This window comes from Lithobates pipiens, unplaced genomic scaffold (assembly GCF_037356315.1).
Source record: "Lithobates pipiens isolate NorthernLeopardFrog02 unplaced genomic scaffold, aLitPip1_a1.2 Scaffold_3, whole genome shotgun sequence".
In the NCBI taxonomy this organism is placed as follows: Eukaryota; Metazoa; Chordata; class Amphibia; order Anura; family Ranidae; genus Lithobates; species Lithobates pipiens.
The window spans coordinates 228312954-228333089 of record NW_027507790.1 but is presented as its reverse complement, the minus strand read 5'-3'; the positions used below and the strand labels follow the sequence as shown (position 1 = coordinate 228333089).

Here is a 20136-nt window from a genome sequence, read left to right as displayed (position 1 = left end):
GGTAAGCCTTAATCTAGGTTTACCTGTAGGTCAAAGTGGTTTGTAAGGGTTTACAACCACTTTAAAGTAGACTAAACTATGGATATTTGGATAATTACACATTTATAACAAGCTGAAAATATGTTCTAATACAAGCCCTCACTGATCTCTATAACTCTAGCACTGTGGAGCAATTTATCCTCAAAGTTCTCAAGAGATTAAGGGAAGTAGTTTGAATGGGGTCTGAGCACCTTGCTTTTCCCTTAGTTTACAGATTAAAAGGCTAGCAGCAGTTGAATGTTCACAGTTCTGCTCTAAGTACCCATTATCGTGGTAAGATGGTCTCATTGTGGGCAAAGGTAATTACCTTTTTTTTTAGTCTTTTGATCCAAATGTCCATAACATAGCAGTTAAATTTAATCTGTTTGAGAAACACTCTAAGTAAAGTCTTGTAAACCATAGGCCAAAGTGAGGATGTAGTGGTAAATCGAATCCTGCCAGAATTTCACCATATCACCAAATGAGAAAAAGCAGCACCTCTGCAGGGAACACATCAGCTTAGTACTCACACTGAGATATAATTGTACGTGTCCAGATATAAAATAAAGGGAGATCCTGAGAATTTTACCTTTGTTACAGGAGGAAAGTCTCCTGGACCTGCAGCCCCCTCGCCTCCCCCTTCAGCTCCCGAGGACAACACAGAGCTGCAGAGACAACAGGAATTGCAAATGAAAATGAAGCAAGAATATTTTGCTGCACTGGAATCTGAAGGTATTATTGTGTTGCAATAATAATACAGTTACAATGTGTATTTTAAAACAGACTGATACTTAAAGTGTTTGGATGAGGAACCGCTTTAATAAATAAAGAGAACGTGTTAAAGGACAAAACTACAGACAGCAGATGAATCAGTGGGCTTGCTGAACCTTCTTACAGTAGCGATCAAAGATCCATAAGGCTCCATTCACACTTTGCAATTTGGCATTGCGCTGCACAACAAGATGTGTACTTACTGAAAATAAAGTGGTCCTGGCCCCAAAAATTTAAGAAGATAACATGGCCGACACTTGAGTGGGGAGGTAGTATCCAGTGGTTACTAAATAGAGTTTTGCCACCATCCTCCACATGGATGTCTTGCTTCACAACTTACTGCGGCTCGGTAATATGATGGACCTTCTTGTAGCCATGTATATGCAACATCGATCCGATGCTGCAGCTGTCCCCTGCCACCTCCATGCCGAGTACTGAGAGACCATTGATTGCTCAGTTCTGGGGTCCACTCTGAGCACACAGCTCTGCCCCTCCAGCACTCACTGAAGTGCTGGACTGTGGAGGGGGTGGCAGCGGCTAACTCAGGCTCTCAGTGGTGCACTAAGAACCTGAGCCTCGGCCAAGAGCGGACTTTAACTCTGAATCTGGGTCACAGAAGTGCAGAACTAAATGCACCCCTGTGACCCACAGGAGAAGTATGGCCAAAAGAACTTTGACCATACTTCTCCTTTAAGGTTTTCATTTAAACCTGTTTACAGTTCCAAAACCCAAAGGAGGCATTCATCTCATCTTGAAATGAAAAGCTTGTAATGCGTTCATATTTAATTAATTTGGTCTGCCACTGCCTCCTTTCATCGTGGGACTTCTTAGCACCCTTCAACATAAAGGATGCGTATTTACACTTTCCCATCTTTCCAGGTCATCATCGATTTCTTCACTTTGCTATGGATGACGACTACTTTTTTTGTGGCCCTTCCCTTCGGTCTTGTGGTTCTAAGCGTATTCACAAAGGTCCTCACACCACTTCTGGGTATTGTAGAGGCGTTCTAGTCATCAGATGCCTGGACAATCTACTTTTGCAAGGGCAGAGTGCTCTGCCCTTGCAAAAGTAGATTGTCCAGGTATCTGATGACAAGAATGCCTCCACATTCAAAAACCCAGAAGTAGTGTGAAGACCTTTGTGAATACACATAGAACTGCAAGATCGAAGGGAAGAGCCACAAATGAAAAGTGGTTGTCGTCCATGGACTGTGTCAACTACCATGTGGAACTTGGAGTCTTTCAGATGCTTACAGAACTACAAGAATTTATCTCTGATTCCGAATCATCACTTTATGTACTGGGGCTTTCTCCTGGTAGCCTTTCAGACCAAAATTGTGCTTGCCCCAGGTGAAACTTCATAATTGGGTGTGGCAACCAGAATTTCAATGTTGACCGTTCCTGTGAAATGTGAGTGATGGGATTGATGCTACCTACGTTCCATGTGGTTCTATATGCAAGGGACAAGTTTAATCTTTCTCTAGAAAAGACGATCCAATTACATCTTGAAACCAAGATGTCTCCAGCTTGGTGGCTTCTGTCTCTGGCATTGTAGGAAGGCAGGATTTTTCTTCCCTGGCATTGAAAGTTTGTCTCGACTGCAGTTATCTGCTGTATGCCAAATTTCTGGATCATCTTCTATTCAAGGTTTTTGATCTCAGGAAGAATTAAAGCTGGTAATCACAATCCTAGATGTTGAGCGATTTGTCTGTTACTTTACTGGACTCTTCTTTTGGCTGGTCAGACATCTGGTTTGGCTTCAGTTGGCAAGTGCCATAGCTTGGCTTACATCAATCATCGGGGGTCACCAGGAATATTGGAAGTAGAGTTTGTCCTATCCTGGGCAATTTTCATATTTCAATTAACTGCAAGGCAACTTTTCTCATCAGATGATATTTGGACCTGAGGGAATGTTCTCTTTTAAGAAATGTTCTGAGGCATACAATATGTCTGCATTGGGGAGAAACTGACCAAATTTGTCTCCAGAGAGAGGAACGCAACAGTGGAGGCCACAGATGCCTTTCGGGTGCTGTGGGAGCAGTGTGCCCTGATCTATGCATTTACTATGCTAACACTTTTATCTTAACTACTTCAAAGCATTGAAGTCAAGGGCATTCTGGTCATTATCATAGATAAGACTGGCATAGTGGAGTGTGGTATGCCAACCTTGTTATTCTGTTAGCTGACATTCCATGGTCTCCACCAGATTAGCCAGATCTGTTAAGATTTTCCACCCTGCCTCTGATTCACTGCCTTTGACAGAACTCAGGTCCTAAGAGACAAGCATTTCAGATTAAGTTGTCCCAACTCTGCTTTAACGTTAATAAATCCACTTCAGTCATTGAGCCTGGAGAATGTATTTTCACTGGTGTGAGTTTTTAGGGTCTCCCCACATTCTTTTTCAGTGGACCACGTTCTTCCTTTTCTTCAGTTAGGGGTAGAACAACACTTGAACATTAGCACCATCAAAGGTCAGGTGTCTTCCCATCAGCATTGGGCAATGGTGCTTTGGAATGGTGCTGTGCAATTTTTTAGGAAGTCCCTCTCAAGGCACCCCACAATGCTAAAGGACATGCGGACCGGTATCATGCCTGGCGTGCCAGACTGGTTACAGTACGGAACAAAAACACGTTCAGTGTTAGTAGTGTTAAAACTGTGTACAATTACATTTTTCTTCACACATTTTGATTAAAACATCTTTTTCCACAGAGGCAGCTGTAAATGCTCGGACTGAACTGATAAAAACAAAGGCCTTGGAAGTGTACCAGGACATGCTATCAAAAGCACAGCAGGCTTATAAAGACATGAACATGTGGCTGGGGGCTCGATTCCTTGCTGAGATGTCAAGGTAAGTAACCAAGTGTATACAGTAATCTGTATTATTTCCAGATCCACATAAGCAGCATGTTGTCACTTATCTCATGGGAAGAATTGCCCAGAACACTTTAAAATGCAGGTCAGAAATACACGTTTACAGTGGTGTGTCTTCGTTTTTTTCAGGATGGAGCTGTCAGTCTTGCTGCATATTACTTAAAACTTAAACATGTCATATGCTATAAGTTAAGCATAATATATATTATAATAATTATCTATATTTACAGTACATAGTGCATGTATACTTCCTGCCTATTCCCTGATCTAAAGTAACTCACCCTCGCCCACCCTTGATATATATACTTACCTGCATCCCATGATAATAGTCTGACAAATTTCTCTTTCCACTGGCTGCTCCTACACAGTCAATCCCCATACAAAAGCCACCTTGCGAGTGGGATAAATGGATAGGAATAGACTGCACAGTAGCAACCATGTCAGGCAGAGAGAATATCCATTGTGGAGCCATAAAGCTAATGGTGTGTTTTCCCAATGACATCCATGGCCCTGACGTTTTTCCACTTCTAGGAACCTATTACCTTTCCTCAATCTAATTAGTCCCACTTAAATGGCTTAGCTCAATTTTAAAAACAATTCTGTACATAATGGCAGTATATTTTAGTTCATACAGGGGTTGATTTAGTAAAACTGGACAGTGCAAAAATTTGGCGCAGCTCTGTATAGAAACGAATCAGCTTCCAGGTTTTTTGTCAAAGCTTAATTGAACAAGCGGAAGTTAGAAGCTGATTGGCTACCATGCACCAGATTTTGCACTCTCCAGTTTAAGTAAATCAGCCCCACAGGGTACTACAGTAGATATTGATCAAAACAGCACTTTACATCTACTTGTTTTCTTTTATCACAATAAAGCTCCCAGCTGAATTATAAATTAAAGCGTTTGCTACCCCAACACTTCATATTCCTGATATGTGCCTGCTGTACCATGTACTTGTATGAGAAAGTATCCTGTTCTCGTTGTATTGCTTCCTTTATGTGAACTCCCAGGTGTCCCTGCCAGTTCCTCTGCTTTCCTTTTAAAAACTGACCACACTAAGCAGGAGAACACACTGTGGTCAGTTCTCTACCTGTGCTGGAAACTCAGCCTGCTCTCCTCCAATGATCAGACTTGTTCTGACAAGCCCCTGCTGCACAGCCATTCACTGGGAAGCTCAGTGTGCTGCTGTTTCTCCTCAACTCCAGCTCTTATACAGCTGAGAACAGAGGGAATATGATCACTTATAAAAATGTGAAAAAGTTATTTATATTGTTTTTTTTTATATTAATACAAAAAATGTTGTCTTTCATTTCTATTTTAAACTGAATGTGTTGATTTACAAGGTTATTGTTTACAATCACTTTTAACATAAACCAAATATTTCAGTGTGATTACCCTTCTTTTTTTCTTTTTGCAGTATTGACAAGTTGATTCAGACTGCTCGTCACCACATTGAAACAAGTACTAAGATACAGTATGAACTAGTCCTGGAGCAAACCGATTTCTATATCAGCTCTGATGTCAAAGTTTTCCCAGATCCCATCCCACCTCCCAGACCTCCTCCCATGGAAATGCCCTACAATGGCACTCTGACCATATCTCAGCTTTACAGATTACATCGTCAGTTTCTCCAGGTGGCTCCTGAAGGTAGCTCTAAACTTTGCTAGATAATTTAATATACAAAATAGCACTAATACATGTAGCTATTGGGCAAGTTATTAAGACTAATAGATGCTGAACTGTTCAGACCCCAGCTTGGGTGCTTCTGTCAAGATACAGCTTCCCTTAGTCTGGACCCAGGAACCGGGTATTTTAGCGGAGCACCCAAATACTAGACAACACAAGCTTAGGTGCAAATTGGAACTCACGTTATTGTAAACTTACAAAATTTGTATATCACACAAGATCAGATTAAGGCTTGATCACATTATCCTAAGCAATAGCACATCTAAGGAACAGCCAACATAAATAGTATGCTAATCTACATATAGCAACTAATAGCTGACAGTGATCTAATTAACATTAATTAACAACTAGTCACTTAAACAAGCCTAGACTTCCGGTTCCGGCGCCACATGAGGAGGAGGTGATCACCCTCAGCTCCCGTGTCCCTCCTCGCCAATACTGCTCTAAATTCCGCTACGGACCTCGGGGAGAACCGACACCTTACCTGCAGCAGGGTGACCCCTCATGGATCGTTTTGTGGAGCGATCCTACGCTAAAGCAGCCTCGGCGGGGCTCCCGCCTGGGGGAGAGACACACGCGGCCAACATGGCGGCCGCGCCGCACCTGACTGAACAGGCCCCGATGCCTTCTGACTCGCCGATTTCCGCGGCGCCACCACAGGCAGACCCAGCATCACCGGAGGGCATAGCCCACGCCGTTGTCCTCCTACTGGGTCCCACGCTCACAGCCACAGTGGATGCAGCAGTCAATAGGGGGTTGGAGCAGCTTCACCTGGAAGTACGGGCCCAGGCTCAGAGACTCCAACAGGCTGAGGATCGTATTTCGGCCCTGGAAGATGAAGCTGCAGGTACCTCTGCTACGCTAAGCAGGGTCCTTCATACCCAGAAGGAGATCTGGGAGAAGCTGGACGATTTGGAGAATAGATCCAGAAGGAACAATTTACGCATAATCGGCCTCCCGGAATCGGTCTCCTCGGCCCAACTATCAGCTTTATGCGCCATTATGATTCCCGAACAACTGGGCCTTCGTGCGCCGTGCACGGTCGAACGAGCGCATCGTATCGGTCAGCCGTCCGAATCACGCTCCAAGCCCCGGCATGTCATCGTGAAATATCTCAATTACGCCGACAAGACGGCTATTATGCAGAAATTTCGTACTTCACGTTCGTTAGTGATCGACGGGGTCAAACTGCTCCTATTCGCTGACTATTCTGTGGATGTTATGCACAGACGCAAAGCCTTTTCACCGGTCTGTACGGCTCTCTACAACCTTCGTGTCAAGTTCTCTTTGGCGTATCCAGCCACGCTACGCCTCCAAAGTAACGAAGGAGAACAGCTCACCTTTACTACGCCGGGAGCAGCCGAACGGTACGTTGAATCGTTGGGGTCTGCCATGGATCAATCGAACGTGTCAGACGCATCTTCTCCAAACTCCGGGAACAGGTCGACTGCACCTCCTAAGTCTCACCGCAGTCCCATTAACCCTCCACACAAGCGCATCAGGGTCACACCCAAGGACGATCGTTCCGGAAACCGCTGACAAGTTCTTCGTTTCGCCGAATATGGGAGGACCTTATGGTGAGACTCTATGTTCAATTGAGCTCCCCCCCCTCTTTCTCTTCGACCCTTTTAAAAAAAGTCGTGGAACTAGCCTATGCATACGAAGGGATGCCGTCTGAACGCCTAGGGCCCCAATGACGGCTTCATGACTTCAGCCCGCCTTTGATTTTGGACTTACACTTTTTTTTTTTCTGCTTCTAGTTTTTTCTGTTTCCGCTCTGCTTGGACAAGCAGAGGCTGCATCCACCACAGGTTGCCTTGTTGATTGCCACTTTTTACTGTCACTACTGTTTGCTAAAAAGTTGTACGTTTTATGTAAATGGGGATCGCAGTTTTCACCTCGGCTCCCTCACCCTCTACCCCTACCCTGCGAAATTGGGGTTTCATTGCTGGTATATTTGCCCTCCCTAGGGTTTTGCTTCTCCTCTCAATTCACTCAGTCTTGTGCCCCTGTGGGGTACTGGGTACACTCGCTACCCTGTTTATCCTTTGTTTTCTCTTTTTATCACCCTTAAATCCCATTCATTCTCTCTGAGTTCCACTGTCTCCCTTTTTGGCCCCTTTACTGCCATCTGGGGAGGGACGGGACGGGGCTGGTAGCCGAGTCTGAAAGTTGTGACTCATGTGGAAAAAAGGAAAGGTTCATATATGTTGGGATGTTACCACACACATTGTGTTCCTTATCGATGCATAGATACCTAGTTTTTGTAGTTGTACACCAGATGCTGACACCTGTTTTAGTTTCTAGACCTTTGAGACCTGTTGATTATATATTGAGACATACGAACGCGGGGACTCTTGAGCACAGCAAGACTGTCCTTGCACTAACCACTAGTATTTCTACCCGGCTATCTTTCCTGTCCCATCAATCGCTGGTGGATGTGACGTGAAAGTTATCTCGTGGAATGTCAAGGGGCTTAGATCTCCGTGTAAACGCATGGCTGTACTGAGGCACCTGAAACGCCTCCGAGCGGACATAGCTTTACTGCAGGAGACTCACCTCACGGTAGAGGATTTCCAACGGCTACGTAAATTATGGGTGGGTGAGGTCTATGGCTCGCCTGCCACTGGACGTAAGGCTGGTGTAGCCATCCTAATACATAAACATCTCCCACACGAAATAGTATCTGTTAAAGCTGACAATGAGGGTCGTAAGGTGACAGTACAGTTGATCCTTGACTCAACCCCCATGGCCATCACTAATATTTACGCACCTAACTCTCCGAGCTCGCCATTCTACCAGGATGTCATTCAATGGATTTTAGCCTTCCCTGACTCACAGCATCTGGTTGGAGGAGACTTCAACTCGGTGATGTCCGTCATAACTGACCGTTCTAAGACTGGCACCGGTAGTGGGACTGCACTGACTTCTACTGCACCCAAACCTACTCCATTAGCCCAAGCCCTGTCTTCCATAAGCTTCACTGATATATGGCGCTTACAACACCCTACGAGCCAAGAATATACCTTTTTCTCTCCTCCGCACCAGTCTTTCTCGCGCATCGATTATTTCTTTGCATCACCCGCATTGACGCCATTCATTAGAGATTCAGAAATTCTAGATGCCAGGATATCGGATCACAGTCCAGTAGTAGTGCAGTTATCACTCACAGGTACCCTTCGAGGGCCGAAGTTATGGAGGTTCCCCTCCTATTTGGCTGACAGCCCGGACTTTCAAGACATGCTTAGGACTGCATGGACTGACTACTCGACCACGAATAGCGCGCACGTCTCGGATCCTAATCTTTTTTGGGAAACGGGTAAAGCTTTTATGAGAGGCAGAATAATATCATACACTGCGCAACTGAAAAAACACAATCGACGCCAGTATGAGGCCTCTAGTAGAGTGCTTAAAGCAGCTCATGAGCGCCTGATTACACACCGCACACCGAAGCACATTCAGGACTGGGCCCAAGCCAAAAGGGAATTTGACCTTTGGGCTGAGCAACAGGAGTTGTCTCAACTGGCATACTCCAAACTATACTTTCATAGATACGGGAACAAATCAGGCAAACTCCTTGCGAAATTATGCGCGGGACCCAGGAAAACCACTCGCATCCATTCTATGCGAGATGTAGACGGCTCAGTTACATCAGACGCGGATAGAATTAATGCCATTCTTACCAACTACTACTCTAATTTATACAAAGCTGACTTAACTAATATAGATATGGCCGACGCTTTTTTGTCCTCCGTTAATCTACCGACCTTACAGGATGACCACCTTACTGAACTCAATGCCCCCATTACTCTCGAAGAGGTCAAACGCACTATATCGATCATGTCCGCGGGCAAGGCGCCTGGTCCGGATGGCTATTCGGTGGAATTTTACAAATCTACCGTGGAATACTTGCCGGATACCCTCCAGACTGTTTATGCGGGCATGTGGCAGGGAGGTCCTTATTTGCCCACGGGTTCGCATGCTCACATAAAACTGATCTCCAAAAAAGGCAAGGATCCCACTATGCCTGGCTCCTATCGGCCAATTTCACTTATAAATGTAGACGTGAAAATTTTATCTAAAATAATTGCCGCTAGACTAGCCAAATTTCTCCCTTCGCTGCTACACTCGGCCCAATCAGGATTTGTGTCTGGACGTTCTGCTACCCTTAACATTCGCAAAGTTCTTCTAGCCCTTCACTATGCCAAAAATCACCCCACACAAGACGTAGCCATAATCTCTCTAGACGCGGAAAAAGCATTCGATAACGTGAGTCTACCTTGGCTGTTCAGGGTGCTGGAGCAATTTGGCTTTCGGGGCCCTGTTCTGCAATTTTTACGCCTGATGTATTCGTCCCCCACAGCACGGTTGGTTACCCCAGATTCCATGTCTGACTTCATACCTCTATCCAAGGGAACCAGACAGGGGTGCCCACTGTCACCACTACTGTTTAACTTGGCGATTGAACCTCTCTCTCGCTGGCTCAACTCGGAGGCTGGGATCAGTGGTCTTCCGATAGGTCATCACACACTGCGATCCGCTCTTTTTGCGGACGATGTCCTGTTGTTCACCACTGATCCCACTTCGGATTTTGACAAGCTGCAAAAAACCCTTGCCACTTTTCGGGAATGCTCGGGGTTTCGAGTTAATTTTGACAAGAGTGAAATATTACCCCTGAACCCCAGGATGTCCCATAAATGGATACATTACTCCCCGTTCACTATAGCCAAACATCACATCACATATCTCGGTATACACATTGGACGGGAACCGACGTCGTTATACGGGCTGAATTACCCTCCACTTATTTCCAAAATAGTGCAGGAATTGGATTTATGGACAGCTTTGCCTATATCACTCTTCGGGAGATGCCATTTGTTTAAAATGATATCATTTGCTAGACTGCTATACCCCATGCAAACTATACCCCTTCTGCTGAAACACACTGATGTCCAGAAAATATACAAGGCACTGTCGGCCTTTTTGTGGTCTCGTAAAAGAGCACGTATAGCTCTCCGCAAACTGTGCCTCCCGAAGACTGATGGCGGGGCAGGGGTACCTAACCTTCGCTTTTATAACCTTGCATGCCTCCTACGTCAGGGTCTAGATTGGTTGTCAGGCAACTCTAGGTACTGCAATGTTAGACTGGAAGAGGCTATGACGGCACCATATTCATTGGCAGCAATTCTTCACTCCAAAATACAGGCTTTACCGTCTCATCTGAAATCTAACCTGCTGATTAGGGATACTGTTGTTGCCTGGAGGGAGATCCGCAAACTACTGGGATTGCCAACATCCGTGTCAAGTTATCTTCCTATTCAGGGGAATCCCATGTTTTTACCGTCCACGCTACATTCTATCTTTGAGCAGTGGAGAATAAAGGGTCTTACATCTACCAAAGCTGTCTTTAACACTGGTTCTCGCAAGTTTAAATCATTTGCAGTCCTATCTCCGGAATTTTCGCTTCCACCGACCCATCTTTTTTACTATTATCAGCTGATTGACTACTTGGGCTCCCTTTGCGGTCCGCAAACGGACCCCTTTCAGAAGTCTTTCATCGATACGGCGGTGGCCTCTGGAGACTACTCGATCACCAATCTTTACTCTCACCTCATTCAACATCAGGCTGACAAATATCATCTCACTCCATTCCGGCAGTGGGCGACCCTTCTGCAAGACGAAGATATTCCAGATAAATTATTGGAGGGGTACAGACGGGTACGGAAACTCACCCTTTCTGAAACATGGCGTGAGACGCAATTTAAGCTGCTTCACAGAGCGTACTATCCTGTATACATAGATAAGGATAATGGCAATTTGAAAATTTGTCCTTGGTGTTCTGAGCCTCACCCAACGTTGTTGCATCGTCTTTGGGTCTGTCCTACCATTGATACCTACTGGACTGATGTTACTGACTATATTAGCTCTGTCTCTCACCAACGGATTCCGAGAGAGATTACACTATGCCTATTTGGTTATATTCCTCAAACTGCTCCGCCGGGGGATCAGAGTTGGACCCCAGTTTCAAAATGGGCCCAGCTGAGCCTCCTTGTTGCCCGCAGGACCATAATGCAAACATGGATCTCCAAGACACCACCTTCACTATCAATGGTTCAAAAGGCCATTGAATCGCTTTTCTACATGGAGAGACTGGATACCATTACCAGAAATCCTAAACCCACCCGCCACTTTTTTGCGAGGTGGCGCAATTACATGGAAATCACGCTGTCCCACTCAGATCTTCAGGGGGCCATGCAACCGTTTCGCTACACGGAATGGTACCTCCGACACGACCTAACAGATTCTTTGGGTAGACTTAAATTACTTTCAAGCGGAGACCCGGCTACAAACCCACAACCCTGGATACACAAAGTACATTACACATTATCATAAGCATAAACACATAACATTCCAAAATGGTTCAAAAATAACAAGGTAAAGTGAATGTAATCTCCAAGAGATGAGCAGACAGACAGAAACAATAGGTGACTCAATTAACATTTGGAATTCACACCTAGGAGACACGCAATGGGGCAAAGACACACATAACACCTTAAACAGATTATATCAGAAGACCCAGTATCAGGTTGGTTTGAGCTGAATATATTAATATCTACATAGTCTCACAGTCTAAAGCAGTCATTGCTGATTTGGGCATAGAGGCCCCAAATATGTATATGGGTCCTCTAGTTCCTAGATTCTGTGTGTTTTGGGGAGACATAGACTTGAATCGAATCAAGACCACTCCAAGGCTCCCCCAGACACACACTTCCCAAGAATAGAGCCCCCTCAAAAGCCAGTGCCCATAGTCAGTAGGCAAGAGGCTACAGTGCAGCAGGGATAGGCATGGACTAACAGTGTGGCAGACATTTTTCAAATTACAGACCTCAGTGAAGGACACCAAGGTACATTTCAAATAAAAACCATCAAAAAACACTGTCTACTAGCAGGGTCTTCATAGATCCCCCTTTAGAGCAGGCCAGGGTCCCCATAGATCCCCATTTAGTCTTACCTTTTCACATATATTCCCCATGCTACCAGGTTTTCCTGCACCACCAGGTACTTTAGGCTCTCCCTGCAAAGAATGTTTATAGTTAGCCAACATGACCCCCTTTAGAGCAAGCCAGGGTCTCTCATAGATCCCCTTTCGAGCAGGCCAGGGTCCCTCAGGAGCTACAACAGTACACGTACAGGAGGAGACTCAGCACTGTCAGCAGAGAGCAGCGAATCAAGTTAGTAAAAAAAAGGTCAGCGGCAGACACGGACACTGCATGGACCGTTTATCTATACAGTGCCTTGCAAAAGTATTTATATCCCTTGACATTTTCCACATTTTTTCATGTTATAACCAAAAACTTAAATGTATTTTATTGGGATTTTATAGACCAACACAAAAAGGGCACATAATTGTGAAGTGGAAGGAAAATAGTAAATGGTTTTCAATGTTTTTTTACAAATAAATATGTGAAAGTGTGTTGTGCATTTGTATTCAGCCCCCCTGAGTCAGTACTTTGTAGAACCCCCTTTCGCTGCAATTACAGCTGAAAGTCTTTTTGGGGATGTCTCTTTGCACATCTAGAGAGTGACATTTTTGCCCATTCTTCTTTGCAAAATAGCTCAAGCTCTGTCAGATTGGATGGTAAGCTTCTGTCAACAGCAATTTTCAAGTCTTGCCACAGATTCTCAATTGGATTTAGGTCTGGACTTTGACTGAGCCATTCTAACACATGAATATGCTTTGATCTAAATCATTCCATTATAGCTCCGGCTGTATGTTTAGTGTCGTTGTCCTGCTGGAAGGTGAACCTCCACTCCAGTCTCAAATCTTTTGCAGACTCTAACAGGTTTTCTTCTAAGATTGCCCTATATTTGGCCGCATCCATCTTCCCATGAACTCTGACCAGCTTCCCTGTCCCAGCAAGAAAAGCATCCCCACAACATTTTCTGCCACACATAGCGTTTTTCTTTTAGACCGAAAAGTTCAATTTTAGTCTCATCTGACGAGAGCACCCTTCTTTCAGATGTTTACTGTGTCACCCACATGGCTTCTTGTAAACTGCAAACAAGACTTCTTGTGGCTTTCTTTCAACAATGGCAACTCTTCAATAAAGGTGCCGGACTAATAGTTGTCCTGTGGACAGATTGTCCCACCAGAGCTGTGGATCTCTGCAGCTCCACCAGAGTTACATGGGCCACTTGACTGCTTCTCTGATTAATGCTCTCCTTGCCCGGCCTGTCAGTTTAGGTGGACGGCCATGTCTTGGTAGGTTTGCAGTTGTACCATACTCTTTCCATTTTCGGATGATGGATTGAACAGTGCTCCGTGAAATGTTCAAAGCTTGAGATTTTTTTATAACCTAACCCTGTTCTAAGCTTCTCCACAACTTTATCCCTGACCTGTCGTGTTTATTTCTGAGCCTTCATGATGGCCACTGAGTTTGTTCACTAAGGTACTCTAACAAACCTTCACAGAACAGCTGTATTTATACTGAGATTAAATTACACACAGGTGGACTCTATTTACTAATTAGGTGACTTCTGAAGGCAATTGGTTTCACTAGATTTTAGTTAGGAGTATCAGAGTAAATGGGGGTGGTGTACAAATGCACGCCACACTTTTCCGATTTATTAAGTTTTTTAACCACTTCAGCCCCGGACCAATAAACACCTTAAGGACCAGAGGTCTTTTTCCAATTTCGCACTGCGCTGCTTTAACTGGTAATTGCGCGGTCATGCAATATTGCACCCAGACGAAATTTGCGTCCTTTTCTTCCCACAAATAGAGCTTTCTTTTGATGGTATTTGATTGCCTCTGCGATTTTTTTTTTTTGCGATATAAATAGAAAAAGAGCGAAAATTTTGAAAAAAAATGATATTTTCTTCTTTTTGTTATAAGAGAAATCGAATAAACTAAATTTTAGTCATACATTGAGGGCAAAATTTATTCAGCCACATGTCTTTAGTAAAAAAAATGTCAATAAGCGTATATTTTTTGGTTTGCGCAAAAGTTATAGCGTCTACAAACTAGAGTACATTTTCTGGAATTTACACAGCTTTTAATTTATGACTGCCTATCTCATTTCTTGAGGTGCTAAAATGGCAGGGCAGTACAAACCCCCCCCAAATGACCCCATTTTGGAAAGTAGACACCCCAAGGAAACTGCTGATGGGTATGTTGAGCCCATTGAATATTTATTTTTTTTGTCCTAAGGGATTGAATAATGACTAAAAAATGCCATGGTTATATGTGGAATTGCACCCCAAAATATATTCCGCTACTTCTCCCGAGTACGGGGATACCACATGTGTGGGACTTTTTGGGAGTCTAGTCGCGCACGGCATCCCGAAAACCAATCACCACCTTCAGGATTTCTAAGGGTGCAAATTTTTGATTTCACCCCTCACTACCTATCACAGTTTCGAAGGCCATAAAAAGCCAAAATAGCACAAAACCCCCCAAAATGACCCCATTTTGGAAAGTAGACACCCCAAGCTATTTACTGAGAGGCATGTTGAGTCCATGGAATATTTTATATTTTGCCACAAGTTGCGGGAATATTACAAACTTTTTTTTTTTTGCACAAAGTTGTCACTAAATGATATATTTCTCACACATGCTATGGGCATATGTGAAATGACACCCCAAAATACATTCTGCTGCTTCTCCTGAGTACAGGGATACCACATGTGTGGGACTTTTTGGGAGCCTAGCCGCGTACGGGACCCCGAAATCCAAGCACCGCCTTCAGGATTTCTAAGGGCATAATTTTTTTATTTTACTCATCAATACCTATCACTACCTATCACAGTTTTGACGGCCATAAAATGCCAAGATGGCACAAAACCCCCCCAAATGACCCCATTTTGGAAAGTAGACACCCCAAGGAAACTGCTGATGGGTATGTTGAGCCCATTGAATATTTATTTTTTTTGTCCTAAGGGATTGAATAATGACTAAAAAAAAAAAAAATGTACAAAAAGTTGTCACTAAATGATATATTGCTCACACATGCCATGGTTATATGTGGAATTGCACCCCAAAATATATTCCGCAACTTCTCCCGAGTACGGGGATACCACATGTGTGGGACTTTTTGGGAGTCTAGTCGCGCACGGCATCCCGAAAACCAATCACCACCTTCAGGATTTCTAAGGGTGCAAAGGCCATAAAATGCCAAAATAGCACAAAACCCCCCCAAATTACCCCATTTTGGAAAGTAGACACCCCAAGCTATTTACTGAGAGTCATGTTGTCTGAACGAAAAAAAAGAGATTGATCGGTGGGTATGCCCACCATTAGATACCTCCCTTCATCCACCCACTTCTAATGATGGACATACATGCACCATTTATATATGCCGAAGCATGGGGGCATCCTCCCGCAAAAAAGTTATGCCGCGTACATACGTTCAAACTTTTCCATGGGCAAGCCCCCTGTCGGAATTTTGACCGTATGTACGCGGCATTAGGAGCAAAATCGCTCCTCCACCCCTTATGCCCCCATGCTTCGGCATATATGCTCTTTTTTAACTGTGGTGGTGAAATCACCGCCTACAGCACTGGAGTCACGGCTTTATGTATCGTGGGAGCAAACGCTGTTGCTGTCAAGATAAATAAATCCGCGCTGCAGCTGAATGGCGTACCTGCTAAGCAAATTATGGTTAACGTTAAAACAAAGTAACATCCCAGTAAAACCTTACCATACCATACCTGCAAAGCAATTGCCAAAAAAAACAGTAAAAAATAAAACATTTTTTAACACAACCTGTGCCTAAAATATATATATGCCGAAGCATGGGGGCATCCTCCCGCAAAAAAGTTATGCTGCGTACATACGTTCAAACTTTTCCACGGGCAAGCCCTCCGTCGGAATTTTGACCGTATGTACGCGGCATTAGGAGCAAAATCACTCCTCCACCCCTTATGCCCCCATGCTTCGGCATATATGCTCTTTTTTAACTGTGGTGGTGAAATCACCGCCTACAGCACTGGAGTCACGGCTTTATGTATCGTGGGAGCAAACGCTGTTGCTGTCAAGATAAATAAATCCGCGCTGCAGCTGAATGGTGTACCTGCTAAGCAAATTATGGTTAACGTTAAAACAAAGTAACATCCCAGTAAAACCTTACCATACCATACCTGCAAAGCAATTGCCAAAAAAAACAGTAAAAAATAAAACATTTTTTAACACAACCTGTGCCTAAAATATATATATGCCGAAGCATGGGGGCATCCTCCCGCAAAAAAGTTATGCTGCGTACATACGTTCAAACTTTTCCACGGGCAAGCCCTCCGTCGGAATTTTGACCGTATGTACGCGGCATTAGGAGCAAAATCGCTCCTCCACCCCTTATGCCCCCATGCTTCGGCATATATGCTCTTTTTTAACTGTGGTGGTGAAATCACCTCCTACAGCACTGGAGTCGCGGCTTTATGTATCGTGGGAGCAAACGCTGTTGCTGTCAAGATAAATAAATCCACGCTGCAGCTGAATGGCGTACCTGAAAACATGAAAAATGGTTAACAATAACACAGTAAACAGTAAAGTATAAAAAATTAGAGAGAAGAGAGAGAGAGAGAGAGAGAGAGAGAGAGAACAATAAAACGACAACTATTTTTGGTTTTTTTATTTTACTTTTTTTTTTTTTTTTTTTTTTTTTATACACTTTTTTTTGAACTGTAAACTGTAACTGTAACGGTTCGGGTCTCTCAAAATGCGATGGCATCTTGGGAGACCCTGTGTAAGTGTGCCTAGCCTGTGAAATGCTGTACCCTACGCTAATACTTCACTAGTTCATGGTAGCGTTCAAAACACTCACCCTGACAAAGACCAGGATTGCCAGGACAGCGTGGACAATAAGAACGGGTGTCACGCCTATATCCGCGCTTGCTACAGACACGACATCTTTTTTGGGGGGCTCGTTGGGTAGGGGTACTCGGGAGGACATAAGAATAATGCCTCTCATGCAGCCGGCTTACTGCATTTGGTTGGGAATGGTGAGGTACAGGACCCTCTGGATACAGAAGCTCTGTGACAACCTCTCTTTGGAAGAAAAGAAAGGTTAATGTTCCGCCTGAAGTTTTGTATAGCACAAAAGCATTCAGCAAAGCCAATTGAAATAAGTAAGCAGACACTTTTTTGTACCAGCGTCTGGTCTTACGGGAAGTTAGATACGGCGCCAACATCTGGTCATTGAGGTCCACCCCTCCCATATTTTTGTTATATTCGTGGACACAGAGGGGTTTCTCCACAATACCAGTCGCCGTAGAAATTTGGACCGTCGTGTCTGCATGAAGGGAGGTAAGAACGAAAACATTCTTATTATGCCTCCACTTCATAGCGAGCAAATTATTACACCGATAGCAGGCTCTCTCCCCCAGCCTAAGACGGGAATCTACAAGCCGCTGGGGAAAGCCCCGGCGATTAGGTCGCACAGTGCCACATGCTCCAATCTGATTATCAAATAAATGACTAAACAGTGGCACGCTGGTGTAATAGTTGTCCACGTACAAGTGGTACCCCTTTCCTAATAAGGGTGACACCAATTTCCACACTATCTTGCCAGCGCTTCCTATGTAATCAGGGCAGTTCTCCGGCTCTACGTAACTATCTTTACCCTCATAAACCATAAAGCTCCATGCATAGCCTGTGGCCCTGTCACAGCACTTATAGAGCTTGACCCCGTATCTGGTACGCTTGTTGGGAATGTACTGTTTGAATGACAAGCGACCAGTAAACTTAACCAGGGACTCATCAACGCAGACAACTTTTTGGGGAGTAAACAAGTCTGCAAAACGTTGGTTGAAGTGGTTTATGAGGGGCCGAATTTTGTAGAGCCGATCGTATTCAGGGTCTCCACGTGGACGACAAAGTTCATTGTCACTGAAGTGCAAGAACCGCAAGATCTGCTCGTATCGTTTCCTGGACATGGAGTTAGAGAACACGGGCATGTGGTCAGCCGGATGCGTGGACCAATAAGCCCGCATCCGCATAAATTTATGTGTGCCCATGTTGAGGGAAAGGCCCAAAAACGTCTTAAATTCGGAAACCGTAACTGGTTTCCAATCTCTGGCAAGAGACGGCAACTGGGGATTAGCGGCGATGCGTTGACCAGCATATAAATTGGTTTGGTCCACAATAGATCTATAGAGATCTTCCGTGAGATACAGAGAATAAAAATCGAGTGGCGTAAAATCATCTGTATCCACCTGAATACCGGGTTGGGCAGTGAATGGGGGAAGTACGGGTTCTGCAGAAGTGGTGGGCACCCAATTGGGATAGGCAAATTCTGCAGGAAGGGCACTATGGGTACGACGGGCCTGTCTTTGTCTTCTTCTTGGTGGCAGCGGGACACTACTTGTGCTTGCCACCTCGCCAGCTTGAACTGCACTTATGGGACTCGCCACGTCACCACGTGATACTGCAGTGCTGGATGTACGTCCAGGGTGTACTAGGCCGCTGGTGCTTGCCAGTTCACCAAAAGGATGAGCGGCGCTAGTACTGGCTCTATACTCCAGACGAGGGACTTGCGGTTCCTGCACCTCAACAACATCAGAAAATCGGGGTCGGGTACGCCTGACAATAGCAGGGACCTCTTCTTCGTCGTCAGAGCTATCTGACATGGAGGCGCTGTCCTCTACAGGTTCGTATTCTGAGCCTGAATCTGACAGATCAGTGTCTTCCTCTTCACTATCTGTCATGCTCAGAAACGTGTAGGCCTCTTCACTAGTGTACCTTCGCTTTGCCATTTTGGGCTCTAAATTTAGGGGTACAGTAGTGAGACTCACAGGTAAAAAAGCACCTAGCCTGTCAGCGACTGTATAAAACGCTACAAAAAAAACTGTTAGCGATCGCAGGGATCAGGCCTGACTCTGCGAACGCTGCAGTTATGTGTGTTGTGTTTTGTAAGTGACAGTGATCGATCGATACTGCACTTGGGTGGGCTGGGCTGGGCTGGGCAGAGGGGCAAAACGCAGGTGCTAGCAGGTATCTGGATTGATCCTGCTAACAATGCGTTTTTTTAGAACCCTAAATTGCTGGGCACGCTAGTATAGATCTGATCAGATCAGATATTGATCTGTTCGGATACTATACCACTAAGGGAGGTGTATGCTTTGCGCGTGGGTGTTAGCGGTGCTGGCACTAACCTAGCACTGCCTGGGGCGACGCAGACCCTTTCTGACCCTAAAACCAAATTTATATCACCCGCCGGGTGATCAGGGGGTTAAACCTTTATTAGGTAATAAATGGCGGGTGCCCTGATGCTATAAAAAGCGAACTACCTAACCAGCGTCACCCGTAACACTTATACGGTGATCACTGGTGAAAGGGTTAACTAAGGGCAATCAGGGGTTAAAACCTTTATTGGGTATTTATATGGGGGTACCTGAAGCTTTATAAAAACCTGACGGGGAACCTAAATAACTAAATAACTAACTGGCTAACCAGCGTCACCAGTGACACTTATGCAGCGATCGCTGGTGAAAGGGTTAACTCTAGGGGCAATCAAAGGGTTAAAACCTTTATTAGGTTATATATCGGGGTACCTAATGGTATAAAAACCTGGCGTTGAACCTAAAAAAAAACTAGCTTCCTAGCGGGACCAGTGACACTATTGCAGCGATCAGAAAAACGATCGCTTAGTGACACTGGTAAAAGAGGGTGAAAGGGTTAACTGGGAGGGCAATCAAGGGGTTAAACCTTTATTAGGGGGGGTAGGGGGCTACCCTGGACCTAAAGGGGTCTAACACTAGCTGCCCTGACACTTTTTACAGTCACAACTGACACTAAA

The 20136-nt window shown here is 44.7% G+C and overlaps 1 protein-coding gene across 3 annotated transcripts in view; it reads left to right on the top strand.

The window, feature by feature from the left end:
- SPEF2 (sperm flagellar 2) overlaps positions 1-20136 on the top strand; it is a 231501-nt gene that overhangs the window by 186217 nt on the left and 25148 nt on the right. For all 3 annotated transcript variants that reach the window (XM_077462869.1, XM_077462868.1, XM_077462871.1), the window contains exons 28-30: positions 619-750; positions 3499-3637; positions 5076-5305. In XM_077462869.1, coding sequence (XP_077318995.1) covers positions 619-750; positions 3499-3637; positions 5076-5305 — 501 coding nt within the window. The remainder of the gene's footprint in view (positions 1-618; positions 751-3498; positions 3638-5075; positions 5306-20136) is intronic.